Raw genomic sequence first — 15,467 nt, forward strand, 5'->3', positions numbered from 1 at the left:
CAGCGGTGCCGCGAAAGTGACAACATGATCTGCCTCTGTTCACCATCACTCGCGCAGCAGTCCCGCTGAGACCAGCACTCAAAGGCAACAGGCCTTTAGAGGTCATAAATAACGCAGAGCCCCCCGTAAACATAAAGGTGAGCCACTTCACTGCTGGGTGGAAATGAACCGTTTTATTGGAACAGCGCATGGTGTCTGTAAAATGTGAGTGGTTCTCACAGCGCTTTTCACAGGGCCATCATGCATCCCTGGTGCGTCATAAAGCGGCGCGCACACATTTTAGACTTACACTTAGTGTGTGTTGCTTTTTTCTTTTTTTTTTAATGTTTTATTTCATTTCATTTTATTTTGCAAATTACTCAAACGTTCTCCAATTAGAAATGGTTTTTGAAAGTGAAATAAACAAAATACAATTTCGAGTCGTGCGGCCTGCCTGTCGGTGCCTGCTGGTAATGGGCTCTGAGCTCAAAAACCAGAGTCTCCACTCATCCTGTGGTAGAAGCTGCTTGCCTGTTAATGGCCGCTCGTGGTTCAGTGAGCGGAAAACAGAGTAGCCAGTGTGTTTTTAGGTGTGTGTGTGTGTGTGTGTGAGACAGCGGAGGTGTGTACAAAGACACTGCTGTATGGAATACAGTGTGAGGGGGGTAAGCACGGCGCTAACTTGATTTATCCAGCATACTGCCTTAGATAAAGGAGAAAAAGATTATCCTTATAGATGCGAGTTACACAGCTGAAACAATGCATGTGCGAGCTAAGTGGATAACACTACATTATCTGTAGGTTCTGCCCCTCTATACGGCCGCTCAGATAGCACCAAACTTCAGTTTTAGATCCTGTTCACATATTTTAGCTGTGGTTTGAAAGCGTTTCAGCAGCTATGTGTAAAAAAATAAATAAATAAATAAAAATAAAAAGATCTTTGTAAGAAATGTGAGTGTAGTTTTTTTTTTTTAGTATTCGTATTATGAAGTGTTTATACCCTTACACTGTAAAACTGGGCTTTCTCCCTTCTGGTCAGTTGCTGGGATTTATTGCACATTTAACATGATTGTAATAAATAGCCCAGCAGTTGCTCCCTGATTAACCTGATTAGATATAAACCTGTCAGAGATTAATTATTGTAATTTCTCAAATGACAAACTGGATGCAAATAATTCAGGCTCTTCTGAAAGCAGCTCTGTGCCCTTCTTATTTATCTGTTTTTTTGTTTATGCATTTATTTCTTTTATTCCTGCTCACAGCACATTTAAAATGAAGTAAATAGGTTAACATTATTTCCCTTTCTGACAGATAACTTGTTTAGTTTCAGTTATTTTTTTACAGTAAATTTGACAACAAAATTATTATTATTTTTTTTGTTGTTATTTGCTACGTTAATACAGCTAAAGAGCAAACAAAATCACCTTTTTTTCCGAATCCTAGAATAAACATCCTGGCTGCTTCTTTGTAAGGTTTGTTGTGTCTTGTCTTCGTTCTGCACTGAGATCACTTATCAGCTTCTGCTAAACGAATGCCCTTGAGGGAAAGCGATTGAACAGCAGATCCACCTGTGGTTGGTGCAGATACGGCGATGCTGGGGCAAATCTCCCTTCAGATGGCAAACTGGAAGACGTTCTGATCGAGAGTTTATCATGTTTGAGAATGCTCCAGTGACAGATAAACGAAAGACTCGCAAGCATTTATATTTTCACTCTTATATTGTTTGCGTGATGGCATTTAGTTCACTGGACTTCTGATGACTGTGAACCTTTTAGTATGCAATGATAGTTGTTTGGCTTCTTGCTTCTCTGTGATTCGTTTGATTTGAGTGCAGTGAACAACTTGATCCTCTGCTGTTTCAAATGTAAAAGATAAATAAATGAAGAGTTAAAGAATTTATAGACTGAAGTTCTAGTGATGTGAGCTGATGGAAGGCGTCCCTGAAGACACAGTGTCTGATTATTCTGCACTAAGTTACGTGGTGATGGCTGACGGGCCAAATAAACAGTCACTTTGAGCTGTTTTCTCACTTTCTTTATGCTTTGATCCGTTGCTTCCGTTACTGACAGCCCAAAGACTTTTTCTTTCCTGGGTTTCAAATACTTTCCTCGACTTCTCTGTCTGCAGGGCAAAGGAATATGAGACATCATTGGAGGCAAAGACTCAGGTCCCCGACTCCCCGTACAAGGCGAAGTGAGTATCCTTTCTTTTGTTCCTAATTGGAACTTAAACTTTTTTTTTTCTTTTGCTTTTGCGTCTCTAACGTTTTAACCACTATCACAGGGCTGAAACCATAATAGTTTTATTGCAGTGTATGAATAATTTACTGCTCATCAGTTGTTGAAAACGCTGACAGACAGAAAACTGACAAATATTCAGATTTGACAGGCTTTATTCACAGTTGTTTGAGCGGATTTCTGAAAACTTTTTGGCTCCTTGGTGCTCAGGTTGCAGCGTTTGGTGAAAGACCTGCTGAAGCAGCTGCAGGGCCAAGACAGCGGGCAGTGGGCCAACAATAAAGCGTCGAGTCTGGATAGAACCCTGGGAGAGATCTCCCGCATCTTGGAGAAACAGGTACACAAGCAAAAAATGAATTACACAGATGGAATTACACAGATGGAATGTAAAAGTGTGGATGTTCTTTCTTAGATGTTTATATGTCATTTACAGTGGTTAAAAGCTGCCAGTTTTCAAGGAGATTTCAGTTTTGTCGCTTCCTTCTCGACTGAACAGTGCCATAGCGGTCAGGCCATGCCAGCTCCTCTGGCATGTCTCTTTAATGATGAGCTGTGTTTTTGCTAAGTCTCACCATCCCAACGTGGGGGTATCGCTTACTCTAAACCAACTTGCCTTTGGTTATTGGCTAATGAGGACCAGATTAACAATGTTTTCACTGTCCACATGTTACCAATAGAGGAGCTTCCGAGAACGAGACAAAGCATTGTCTTGTGTCTATGTGGCTCGCACGACTCAGATGTCACTACTTTAGACAATGGTAAATTGAATTTCCAGATGAAATGACATTGATGGAAAAAGACCTTATTCTACCAAGGCAAGTGAAGTGGACTTGAAAAGAGATTTCTCCTTGAAGAACACACTTCTGCACAGTTGTGAACATATGCATAGAATTGTCAGATGTAATTATATTGCGTGATGAGTTTTTGTTTTTTTGTAAAAACTCGCATCATTTTAAAACTGGGGGAGGAATTAAAACACCTGCCACCGTGTTTATGATGAGGAGGATATACAGCCCACTTCCTGTAACAAGGCATAAATTTCATGCCAAGTTGTGGTTTGAGCCCTCATAACAGCCCACTGTGCATGCCTCTGGGCGTGAGGATAGAGATATTATGGTGTCCCAACAGTAATGATGGGGACGGCTGGAGAGGCCATTACCAAATTTCCCCAGAGAGGCAAAGAAAGGGCCAAAGGAGGTGGGTGGCACAGCGTCCTGTAAGGAAAGAGGAGGAGACGAGCGTGATGTGAGTAGCTCACAAGCTGTTACTACACGAGGGCTCCTCCCCTCAGCTCCACGCACTCCCAGTGGGAGGTCAGAGGTCAGTGGGCCACAGGAGATGTGCTCTATTCAACTCTGGTGTCGCAAGCAAGGGGTAGATCAAGGCTATGACTGGGTCTTTTTGCTTTGTTTTTTTTCTTGCTTGGTTTAAGGCTGATTATTGTTTTATTTGTTCTTTTTTTTTTTTTTTAAGTTCTATGTCACCACCTTCTTACAGAGATATCAACTCGAAGCACAACGTTGTGTAGACTATGGCTGGTCAGTGAGCTAGCCTGGGGACCACTTCCTTCTCTAATCCCTTGACAAAGTCAAATAAATAGAGTCTCCATCAGCATGGCTTTCTGGCCCCAGAGTCACTTCAAGTCGGGGCCATTTAGATTGTTTGACCTAACAAGCATCTCTCATGTCATTGACTCACCTAGAGATTTGTTTTTCTCCCACATATCTGATTCTGTCTCCACTTTCTCTCCTAATTCCTTCGACAGCACCCTCCCCTCCTACGTTGCTGTTTGTGGCCCACCCCTCCCTCCTCCTTTGCTACGTCTAGTCTCTGACTCGAGTGCGTTTCTCCCTCTGTGGCCTCTAATGGTTTGTTTTGTGTCAAACCTGATTCTCTTTTTCTTTTTTTACTCCTTGCACTTTTGGTCATTGAGATAAGTAAATTTCCAGAACGTCTCCCAGTGTGCGACTCTTTTTTTTTTTTTTTTCCTCTGAACACTTGCCATATCATTAGGGACTTGTATGTATTTATGGTCCAAGTGCTTACCGCTGCTTCCAGCTAAAGCTGATCTAGAAAAGAGCAACATGTGTGACGGGTAGAGAACTACTCACGAACACGGCGCTCTGAAAGCCAAAGACTGCAGACTGTATTTACATTTTCATTTGGTAGCTGTCAGAGCCTGGCTTGGCTGACTAGAAGGACTAGTGGGTGTTGTGTCAGGGGACATGGGGGAAGGTGAAGGGCAGAGAGGCAAGATAACAGGGTTTCTTGGTCGGGCCTCCAGCAGATTGACAGAAAAAGCCCATGTCAGCAATGTCAGAACTATGTCAAACAGAGCCAAAGTATTTTTATCCTTTTTTTCCCTTTTTTTTTTTTAATTATGAGAAGCATACTCTTGACTTAGAGTAGTTCTCTAATTCATGGCTTTAAGAAAACTTTATGTGGTAAATCATTAAAAAAAAACAACAGAGGTGGTTTGAAGGGTTTTTTTTTTGTTTTGTTTTGTTTTTTTTTCCTCCATGTTCTTCGTTTGTTTTACATGTCTAACATTTTACACGTGTAATATCTATTTGGATGAATAGTTTGACTTTTGTCATTTTAAAAGTGTTAACCGACACAATTAGCTGGTTTTTAATTTTCTGTAATAAAAATCCTTCATTAAGCAAAATGAGCAAAAGATCTGAATTTAGCTCGAGGTTTTGCCAGGAAATATTTTGTGTTTTTAACGTATTTCTTTTAAATCGAGCGTGTGCACAGCTTACGGCGTTCCTTTTTTTTTTAACCACAGGTGTCATTCATAACAAGAATAAGGATGTATTTTATTATGTCTTCATTTTTATTTGATTAGCAACACCTGTGTTTGCCCAATGTTTAATGGCTGCCGTGAAAAAGTTCTGCGCTTTAGTCATAAGCTGTAATCTGTTCCCAGCAGGCCCGTTTTTATTTCCTTACCACAAGACCAGTGAAGAGTGAAATGGTTCTGATCCTCTTGGTGTGCTAGTTATGTCTACAGGCTGTCTGTGGTTTCGGTGGCAGGTTTGATCTCGTGCTACTCCGGCCTTTCATTAATCTCGTTTAATTTGATAGAATAAACACGGTTTGTGAGCACAGAGTAAATATTGAAAATGATTAGGCAGTGTGCTGCCGTGTTGTGTATACAGAGAAGTTTATCCTGGGAAGTTTGTTTACTGTAGCAGTCTTGTTGTGGTTTACAGCTGCATTGGCCCACTTTATAATGATGAAACTCATGTGCGCAGAGGGTCATCTGCTGTACTAGTCTGTGCCCTTTTGCATTTTGGCTTTAAAGGAGTGACTCACTGACTTGAAGCCCCCAGTCTGTCCTTAATGAACTCTGCCATTTGTTGTCCATCTGTTTGAGGGGCTGGATAACTGAGACTGTGCCCTCCTCTCCGCTTTAATTAAAGTGTCTGGTGGGAGGAGACTACAGTGAGCAATTTGGCTGGTCTGCTGGGCTGTGGACACTGTTGCGAGAATTACCAGCTGCCTGTGCCTATCCATCAGCTGGGGTAACAATAGTCACCCTGGACAATAATTGGATAAGATTGCCCCTGTTGTATAATTCAAGAGCTAATTGTCACTAAGGTCTTGATGCTCAGCCCTCAGCCCTCCCCTCTTTTTCTTTTTGTGGGAAATTAGTTTCACATCCTGATAGCTAATTTCATTGTGACCTCTCGGTTGGTACCAGACAGAAATTTTACGATTCAATAGAACATTCCATTATTTTTGGGAAACCTTATTAAATCCGAGATGTATTTAGCCTTAGAAAAGGGGAAGAAAGGTTACAGGCAGCTATCTTTTTTTGCAGTTTGTTCAGTAACCCACAAAATCCAGTGCTTGGTCTTTAGCTATGTTTAAAGCCTGTGGCATCCCCGAACTGTGTTGAAAAGATGGACATGTTTTCACCCACTGGTTTGTGTACCGTTGTAATGAAGCATCAACGTAGCTGCCACCAAGTTGCGTCTTTGCAACAAGACGGTCAGATCGGCAAAAGCAAAAGAAGTTAGATTTAGACTTTTACTATTTAGGCAATCGTTCGGACAACTCACTGCCAGGAAGTTTTCAACATGAACTGTTGGGCACGACCTTACGACAGGCATGCATCTCTCATGGTGTTTTCCCCTCTCTTTCTTTCGAAAAGAGTCATCCATAAATATCCTCACGAAGGGGATAATACTCCTGTTTTCAGCTTCCAAGAACCTCTTGGAATTTATTAACTGCACAAAAGTTGCAACATTACTTTATGGCCCAAGTTTTAAGACTCGGTTTGAAGCGACTGGGAGCAATTATTTATTTTCCATTGGTTCCTCTCTGTAAGCTAAGGTATCCTGAATGCATAGGGAGGAAACTGATAATCTTATCTAACTTTTGGCAAGACTACAAATCAATGCATTTCCCAAAGTGTTGGGGGAGTCTTTAAAAGACACCACTAACACTGAATGAAGGATCTTTATTAGCTGTGTGTCAGGAAAGTCACACGCAAATCCTTACTGATCTTACATAAACATGAATATTTGTATACTAATCCAGATTGCTGTGTACGTACACTATCACTTCAGTTAGTTATTAAAAGGAAAAGGCCGCCAGATGTTTGCTCATTTTTACTAAGAAAGTCAGTTGCATTGCACACCAAGAAGATGAACGTTAGCATGCCGCAGGTCGTTAAAGCAAACCTTCAGCTGAGTATACTTGTTGGAGAGCGTCTCAAACAGGCCGCTGTAAATTAATATGTCAGTTAGTTTGAAAATACTCTCTTAACCCTCGTTGTTCCGTCATCACGACAGATAAATCTGTCAGCAGAGCAGAAAAGGAATGAACACGTAAGAAAGTCTGTTGTTGCAGGAGACAATCAGGACTGGGCAAGTTCCAGTTGTCTCCTTTAATACCACGTGATAAGCTGCTATGAAAGAGCTGCCTTTTTTTTCCCTTCTTTTTCCTCATTTAGCCGAGAAGCTTTTAGGTAGGTGTGTTGATGGGAGGGTTAGGAGTAGGGTTAAGCCAGGCTCAGTGATCGAGACCTAATTGATTAGACATGGAAACTTCTGGCAATGTACGAAGACGGGGTCACAATAAGGTCTTTTGCAAACACTGTTTTGACTCTTGAGACTGTTTTTGAGACATTTCTCATTATGTTTAAGGCGAAAGGTCTTTAGCCTGCTTAAAGTTTTTGTGTCAGACACACAGAAGAGTCACTGAACAATCATTTAGAGTCTAACACTGGAATTGCGGAGCCGTTACCTCAGCAGCGGGCATGAATGACAGATGAAGAGCTTATCTGTAATTTGGGAAAGCGTTTCTCTCTCGATGTGTTCAGGCTTGTTAGCAACTTCCCATCTGTGGAACAAAAGCTCTGTGAAGTGGGTGGATTTTAGTGCTGTCACAGCACCGAGGAGATTGTAACCTCATTATGTAGAGGAGTGACCTGCAGTGTAACACAGCCCTCTGCAGTTGTGCGAGGGTGGCCCTCCATCAGCAGCTCTCTGCTGGTTCCTGTCCCCTTTTTAACCCAGGCACAAACACGCCAGATCGCTAGTGCTTGCCTCTGATTTTTTTTTTTTTTCACTTGTTGATGTATAACGCACTGTAGCAATAGCACCGACCAACTGACAATTACTCCATCATCGCGCAAAGCCAGGACCAATCCGTTCGGAGTGTGTTTGCAATGAATGTATTTTTCTTCATTTTCTTTTTTTTAAATAATTTTTTTTGTCCTTCAACGAAGTAATGGGCAAAGTTAATTAAACTAACATTACAGAAACCAAAGTTCTGTTCATGTCCAAGTGTTGATCTTCATGTCCTCAAAGGCTATAGGAACACGGATGTCTGACAGATTTAAATTGGTACACCATTACTAAATAAAAGAAGATGTGTTTATAGAAAATGGAGCAATCGCAATAATTAGAAATTATATATTAGATATAGAATACAGTCCAAAAGTCAACATTAAGCAGTTTGATTCTGGATCTGAGGGATGATTCTAATTACCTTTACACTCTAAAACATAGTGCCAAGCTGCTGGTATGAAAGCATCGAATCTTCTGTTTGTTGCAGATCATTGTCAATAATATTTCTAAAGTCACTGTTGCCCCCTGTTTTATCTTTATATATGCAAACCTTAATCTACTAACTATTGATTAAAATAAAATGTCAGTTCAAATCATGTTGAAGCAGCTAATTTTGCCACCAGAATCAGTTTTTCTTCAGATCCAAAGTGTGCGATAAGCCTCCTTTCTAACTGTGTGACTCATGTCAGCACAGAACAAAATTTAATCCCTGTGGATGCTCACACCTTAGATAAGATATCATGATTGTAGATTTTTCCAAAATTTGGTGCATCGTATTTTACGATGCAATAAAATAAGGTCTGTTTTACAATCAAAAAGTGTTTCAGCGTGCTTTGCTGTCGGAGTGTGTGTCTTGATTTTGACGTTCTCAATTCGCTCTGCTCTTACATCGTCGTAGTGGCATTTTCTCAGTTTCACTGGTTCTGTTGTCATCCATTGAGACCACCCTGCTGCCGCCGTAACTGGAGCCTGCAGACCATTTGCCTTAAACCGAAACTTGAATGTTGTGGGGTGGAGTCAGGCTGTGCACTTTTGAGATTAAACAGGAATACTTTGGGGATCGCTTTGTTTCAGATTTCAATCCCTCGCCCTCCGTTGAAGAGAGAAAGGTTCCCTCTCTGGTGAGAGCCGTGTAATCCCCTGTCCACCGGCTGCTCGCTGTCCCCTGACTGTACCTCTGATTCTGTCTCTGTGTGCTTGCCTCAACAGAACAATGCGGACCAAGTGGCCTTCCAAGTGGGAGGTGGCCTGTCTGCGTTGGAACAAATTTTGCAGGTCATCGCTGCTGCTTCCACTCCCACTGCAGTCCCCCGTATTCCTCTCAAGTGAGTATCGTCGGCTCAATGAAATATTCAGCTTCTTTATTTACATTCGATAGATGGTTACAGGAACCATTTCAAAGAGGTTCTCTGTTTCCAGAGTGTTTTTCTGCTATTCAGCAACACAATTTGAGTTGATCAGCTGGGCAGGATTCGACCAGCAGGGTGAGCTGTCTCTTTAGCCTGTGTTTCTGTTAGATTTTTGGAAAAGCTGACCACAGGTTGTTAAGACCTGTGGAGTCATCAGCACTGATTAAGTCTGATGCTGTTGAGTAGGTAAGTCTAAATTTAGGTTAATTGTCCATGTTAGGAAAGGTACACTGGGATTTTTCAGTCTCTTAAATGTTTTCCCTCAGGGAATTTCTATGAATATGCTTGATGAGCCCACATTAAATGTTTTTTTTTTTTTTGTCCTAATTGCCCGAAATACACAAATACACCTTTGAGGGGTCCATAAAGTTTAAAGTTTGCCAACTCTATGCAGTTCTTGTTTCCAATGGCTTCTCTGACTGTATCCTTTCATTGACCCCATTGACGGCACCACTTCATTTCCTCTTTGTGATTGTTCTTGCAATAGCATAAAGGCAGTGAGTTAATCTCCACTGAACTCCTTTATCACTGTTTATAGTTGATTCATCTCAATAAATACTCTGAAAATGTATTAATGTATAACAGCACTACCCTTCAAGGAATGGCAAACATTTCCATTTCTGTAATCAATTTGTGTTCGTTCTTTTCTCTGGAAACACAAAAAGCATATGTGTCCCATTTATCATTTAGAGTACAGAGTATTTTTGAGTTGTGGGTCTATCGTTTGCATGGCCTGCCAGTAGATAACCTCCGAGGGGGCTGCTGTACTCACAAGTGGGACTCTGTAATGGACTCGAATGGCCTTGCGCTCCCATTCATTAGCATTTACTGGTCTCTGAGTCTCTGCTAATGGACAAATGCTTCTTATATTTATAAGGCTTTTAAAGGGCATTGCATGTGTATTGATTTTTCTTTTCTTTTTTTTGTAGTCTCTCTTTCTCAGTCATTGCAATCTGAGGAAATTTCAAGCAGACTTCTATATTTGAAGAAATATCGTCTTAAACGGAGAGACTTTTTTTTTTACAGCACAAAGAGTGTATTTGCAGAGCGTGTGCGCACCTCCGTGCATGTTCAGTTCTCTCAATAGCTCTTTGGTGTTAAGACATCTCCTTTCCGTAGTGCAGTGAAGATTCGGTCCACATTTTTCTGTTTTTTGCTTGCGGTTTAAGCAAACTCCGAAATCGGCTGATTTTGATTACAGGGCTGTGATAGCTCAGAGCTTCAGTCACTGGCTTTCCCGTCTGTTTGATCTGTCTCGCTGATACTGCTCATCCCTTGAACTTCTGCTAAGTTCACATAGGCCCATGTCCCAACCACATGATCTCTACACAACAGGCTTATCCTTTATTTTTTTTTGAACAGCCAATTAGTCCTTGCATAGATTTGAATAGTCACAACTTTTCTCAATCAAATCTCAATCTCATTTGGCCCCTTACTGTAAAAAGCAGGACAGGTCGTTGTGTTCCTGTGCCCGTCGGGTCAGTGCAGCTCATGACAAGATGCAACACAAGGACGCTGCCCGGCTGTCTGCTTATCACTATCTGTCATCTGGATTGCTGTGTGGCCTAATGGGTTGCTATACAGACACAAGCCCCAGAGTGCGCTGCATTATCTGTTTACAGTGATGCTGCCATATTGATCACCTCCTCCCACCAGATAAGCTGAGTGATTCACAAAAAAAAAAAGAAAAGGCAGCTGCCGAGATGCTCCTGCCATATCTCTCCCCGGGGAGTCTGATTCCATCTTGTTACCATTACATTAATGAGCTAATTCCTCTGCGAGGCTCCGCTAATGTTCTGGTGTAACCCTGTGGTCACTTGAGTGTCTAGATCAGGGTTTATGCAGCTGCCGTCATTAACTTCAGCTGGAGAGATGATATCCTGCAAAAGGCACAAGAACGTCCCAAATGTTGACATGAACAACTGTATTAATTAACGGTTCAGTAATTTTATTACTGAGCTCAATTTGCATTATGTTGATTATTTTGCATTCTATTCAGATGTTTTGGTAAATCATGTTCATGGTCGCTCGGGTCATTTAACATCGCTGTACCTTTTGACATTATTTAGTGCGGCTACAGGTTCAAAAGTGCTTCATTTGCTCTACAAGCTCTTCCAAGCCTAATGAGATGTTCTCTTTGTTTTATTCGGTTAACAATGCAAAAACAGGAATCGTGTTTTATACTTCTGAAGCCTGAGAAACTGATGAATTTCAATCGCTGATTGGACTGCAATTAATATATAAATGTATGCATTTCAACCTGTCCTTCTTTATTATGGCATATGCTACTAGTGGTGTTGAAGTCTCGCTGTATTTACAGTAAGGTATTACATTGAAACTATTACAGTTGAATGTAGAATTTTACACATCATATGAGCCTTATATCTTTATCATTATTATCCATTTTCTTTGTCAAGGTGATTTTGTTTCAAGCAGTTTGAAACGGGAACAAATAAATCAAGGCAGAAGTGTTTTTCTTCTTCTTCTTCTTCATCTTGTTTTTTTTTTTTGATTGATGTCACTGATGGAACGCTACACAGGGCCATTTTTGGACTTTAAATGTTGAGTCTTTCCATCCTCTGAAGGGATCACTGGAGAGAAGAAGCACAGAAAAGACTGACTTTGGTCTCACAGAAGGTTTTAAAGTTTCTATTCAGATGTTTTGGTCATACATTGACAGGTTTCATTGTTTCTACCAAAAGTCAGACAGGGGTGTGATACATGCTTGTCAACCCAATTTGTATTTCCCCCGCTGTCTCACATGACCTGGTGCATCCTGTGAAATCAGACACAGCTACCTGTGGTTTTATTTCAGGATGTTTTCCACCATTTGTGAGTGTGTGTGTGTTTGTGTGCACACTCATGTGAATGGTGCCGTGTGACGGCTCATCAGATTTCTCCTCCTTCATACCTGGCCAGTGTGGCACAACAGCCAGAGTAGATGTCTTGGAAGCACTCAGGGTATCGGGGAGATCAACAGCAGAATCAAATTAAATGTCATTTAGATAGCACTGAATGAAGGGATTGTTTGACAGCACAAGGAAATGGATTTGCTCCTCACCTTTTATTTTGGCTTAGGATTCTTTTTCTTCCCCTGTTTAAGAGGTGGGGGCTCAACCTGATCTGGAAGTTGGTCAGATTTCTTCAGCGCTGCTCCCGTCAGGCTTGACTGCACACATAGGAAACACACAGAAAAGGCCGAGGAATGTGAGACTCGGGTTGAGGAGCACAGATCTTCGGGTTGATAACTCAGGGCAGTGACAAAAAGCATAAAGAGCCTTTTACATGCTTGTTGTCCTGTTGTCAGCCGAACAGAGAGCTGGCCATTTACCTTAATAAATGGACTGGGGTGAAAGACTGACACAGGCCATAAACATGCATATCAGTGCTGCGCAAATGTTGTTTATGGTTTTTACTTCTGATTTATTCCAGAGGGTTAAACAGCCACTTAAGTCCAGTGAATGTTTTTTTTTTTAGGTACTGTACAGACAATTCATTCACTTCTTTTTGAACATTACGATTTTAGATTCAGAGGTCAGTTTTGCTCCCCCCATCCCACAAACTTCCACTTCATCATGTGTAGGCCTTTGAGCTATCGGGGCATAGCCACTGAGGGCTGCGGGGGGGTTAGACAGGATCAGGTGTGCTCCAATCCTTAACCTCATGCCTTCATTGTGTTTACTTGTAGATATTTATAGGCACAAAGACATGCCCTGTTGGTATTGGAGAGCACATTACATTGGTTAATAATTATGATCTTTCTCAGTCTCCTGAGATCAGCATTCAATCCTTCTGGCAAGCTCATTTTTTCAAAACTTGTGACGGTAGTTTATGGCCTCTGTTCTTTGTGACATAGTTGTGCTAAAGGTCATCCTACTTGAGGTGAGTTGAGCCAGATAGTGGTTATAGTGATTTTTGGGAACAACTTTCTGAAATGAGAAACCAATAGCGGTGTTGGCGGAGGAATGCGGCCTGCTTAGATAGACTGGCACACATAAGTCCCCACAAAGTTTTTGTGCAACATGAGAAAGGGTGGTGTGGCACTTTACCAAATTGTTCCTTTAAAATCTTTGACTGGAGCTGTCATTGAGGGGCCTTTAGATAGTGAGATTCTCAGAGGGGTTGTGCTATCAGGTGTCATGCTCATCAAGCTCAATTAGGTGGGAGGAAACCAAAGACAGATCACTGTGATGGTTCATTGTACAAGTTGGTGTAAGGGCATAACTCAGACATGCCTTTGACAGCCTCCTCATTTGTTCAGAGATGACCAAAGACAAGCCCGATTAGCCGTGTTACAAAGCAATCGCACGCTCATTACATATGAGCTGAGAGCCCGATCTGTCTTTCTAGACGTCCAGTGATTTAATTAGGACAAGCTAGTCAAGTAAGGGAGAAAAAAATGGAGCTATGCTAAGAATTAATTTTTAAAATTGTTTTTCCCTGTTTTTATTAAGGATGGTTGAAATTACTTTTAATTTTTTAAGTGCTTTTTCTTTCTGTTCTATAAATCAAATTGAGCAGAATTTGAAATGGTGCCGCTGTGCCCACGCCGTAGCTTACACTGGATGAGAGGTGGGAGGAGTCGGGTACATCCTGGAGAAGAAGCAAGTCAGTCGCAGGGCTGGAACTCCAAATTGTAGAGAGGAAAAAAATTGGAAAGTACTTTTGCAGCAGCCAACAAGAACACAGTGTGTATGCCTACACTTAAATACACCAGAATAGTATGAAAGGAAGAGAACAGTGTCAAGGGTCATTGCACCATATGCTAAACATGAACAAACTGTATTCATAAAGTCGACCAGCAGAACAACAGGTAAGAGTTCCTTTACCTCTGTGAATCAAATTGTCTTTCATAATAAAGCTGTCAAGTAGGAGCTGTCACGGACAGAAAGCAGAAGGATACGATGGTGTGACAGTAAATTATGATGTCTTTACTTCTCTGTCATTTATGAGCTTTCTTACATAGAAAGATTATGTTTTTCAGGGCATTTCAACCTCCTCTTTGGCAGGAGTCAAACAACATGAAGGTTTTTATTAATCACAACAATTAAAGGATGGCCTGGAAAAGTGAAACGTTTGATGCGGCATGTAGCCTAAACAGCATATTTCACATGTTAATTAACAGCAAGGTTGATGAGACCTTTATTTATGGCCTCATAAATATTACAGATGAAAGAAAATTCCCATTCCCTTAAATTTAAGTTTTGTTTTGTTTTGTTTTTTCTTAGAAGAAGAAACTGTTACCATTATGAGCTTTATCTGCCTGTTCTGAAGCAGTTGTTTGTCTATATATCTGTCTTACAGGACTGACTGGAACATTTTTATTGTGATATATTTCTTTTAGGCTCTTTATGTGTTTTCTTTTTTTTTTTTTTCCAGTCGTACTGAATCGAGCTTTCATGTATGCTTTAAACTTTTGCCGATCATTAAAAATGTTGCGTGCCTCACATTAGCACCAAATTCCTCATCTGACAGCTTTACATTGACATGTCAATAATGATATTCCAATATGACTGATCTGCCTGTTAGAAAGGCAAAGCAAAAAAATGGGGACTGACTTTGGTTAACCCTTACCTAATGTATTTTCCTCCACTATGCCAACGTGGTTAGACTAAAAACGCACAGCAGATGTGAAGGTTCGGTAGATATCAAAATGTTTACCAGTTGGAGTAAACATGGCCTACTTTAGGCACTGGAGAGGGGGATTCCATTCTTCCAGAGAGCAGATAGGACACGCTATTCCTCCAATGGCTAAAATATACAGTTGTCAGAAAATATTAACTGATGAAACGGGGTGAGGGGGAGTAGCAGTCACAGCAGAATGATTGGTCAGTTATCTGAAGCATCAATCTTCTCTGGGGCTTGTTTTAGAGCAGACGAAATACAGAGGCACGCCGACTGGCGCAGCGCTGGCTGCTGCCTGGGGGCTGCCTGACTGCTGTGAGGAGCTGCTAGGGGAAATTCATTTTATCTCTCCAGTGTAAATGTTTCACCATCTCTGCCAAGATGGGACTGAGATTGCACTCAGCACCTCTGAAGGTGGCTTTGGAGGGGAGTCTCCACATTAAGTAGCTGATACGAGTGTTTTATTCCTCAAATCGGCTTCCTTCCTTGTGCTGTCAGTGAGATATACTGTTGACTTGTGAAGACAAACTGCACCCTTAAGGAACCACAAATAGAGAGGAGTGTGTTTGGTTTCCTGATGCCTGCAGATAGTCTTGTCAGTGCCCAGGTCACATTTGCATCCCAGTGGTAGTGTT

The 15,467-nt window shown here is 41.3% G+C and overlaps 1 protein-coding gene across 4 annotated transcripts in view; it reads left to right on the forward strand.

Moving 5' to 3' along the window:
* The window catches only part of scaper (S-phase cyclin A-associated protein in the ER), a 55,868-nt gene that overhangs the window by 23,202 nt on the left and 17,199 nt on the right, over positions 1-15,467 (forward strand). For all 4 annotated transcript variants that reach the window (XM_072385837.1, XM_072385839.1, XM_072385838.1 and 1 more), the window contains 3 exons: positions 2,107-2,172; positions 2,427-2,553; positions 9,008-9,123. In XM_072385837.1, the coding sequence (XP_072241938.1) occupies positions 2,107-2,172; positions 2,427-2,553; positions 9,008-9,123 (309 nt within the window). The remainder of the gene's footprint in view (positions 1-2,106; positions 2,173-2,426; positions 2,554-9,007; positions 9,124-15,467) is intronic.

Source organism: Leuresthes tenuis, unplaced genomic scaffold (genome assembly GCF_036924035.1).
Source record: "Leuresthes tenuis unplaced genomic scaffold, fLeuTen1.0.hap1 SCAF_5, whole genome shotgun sequence".
NCBI classification, from domain to species: Eukaryota; Metazoa; Chordata; class Actinopteri; order Atheriniformes; family Atherinopsidae; genus Leuresthes; species Leuresthes tenuis.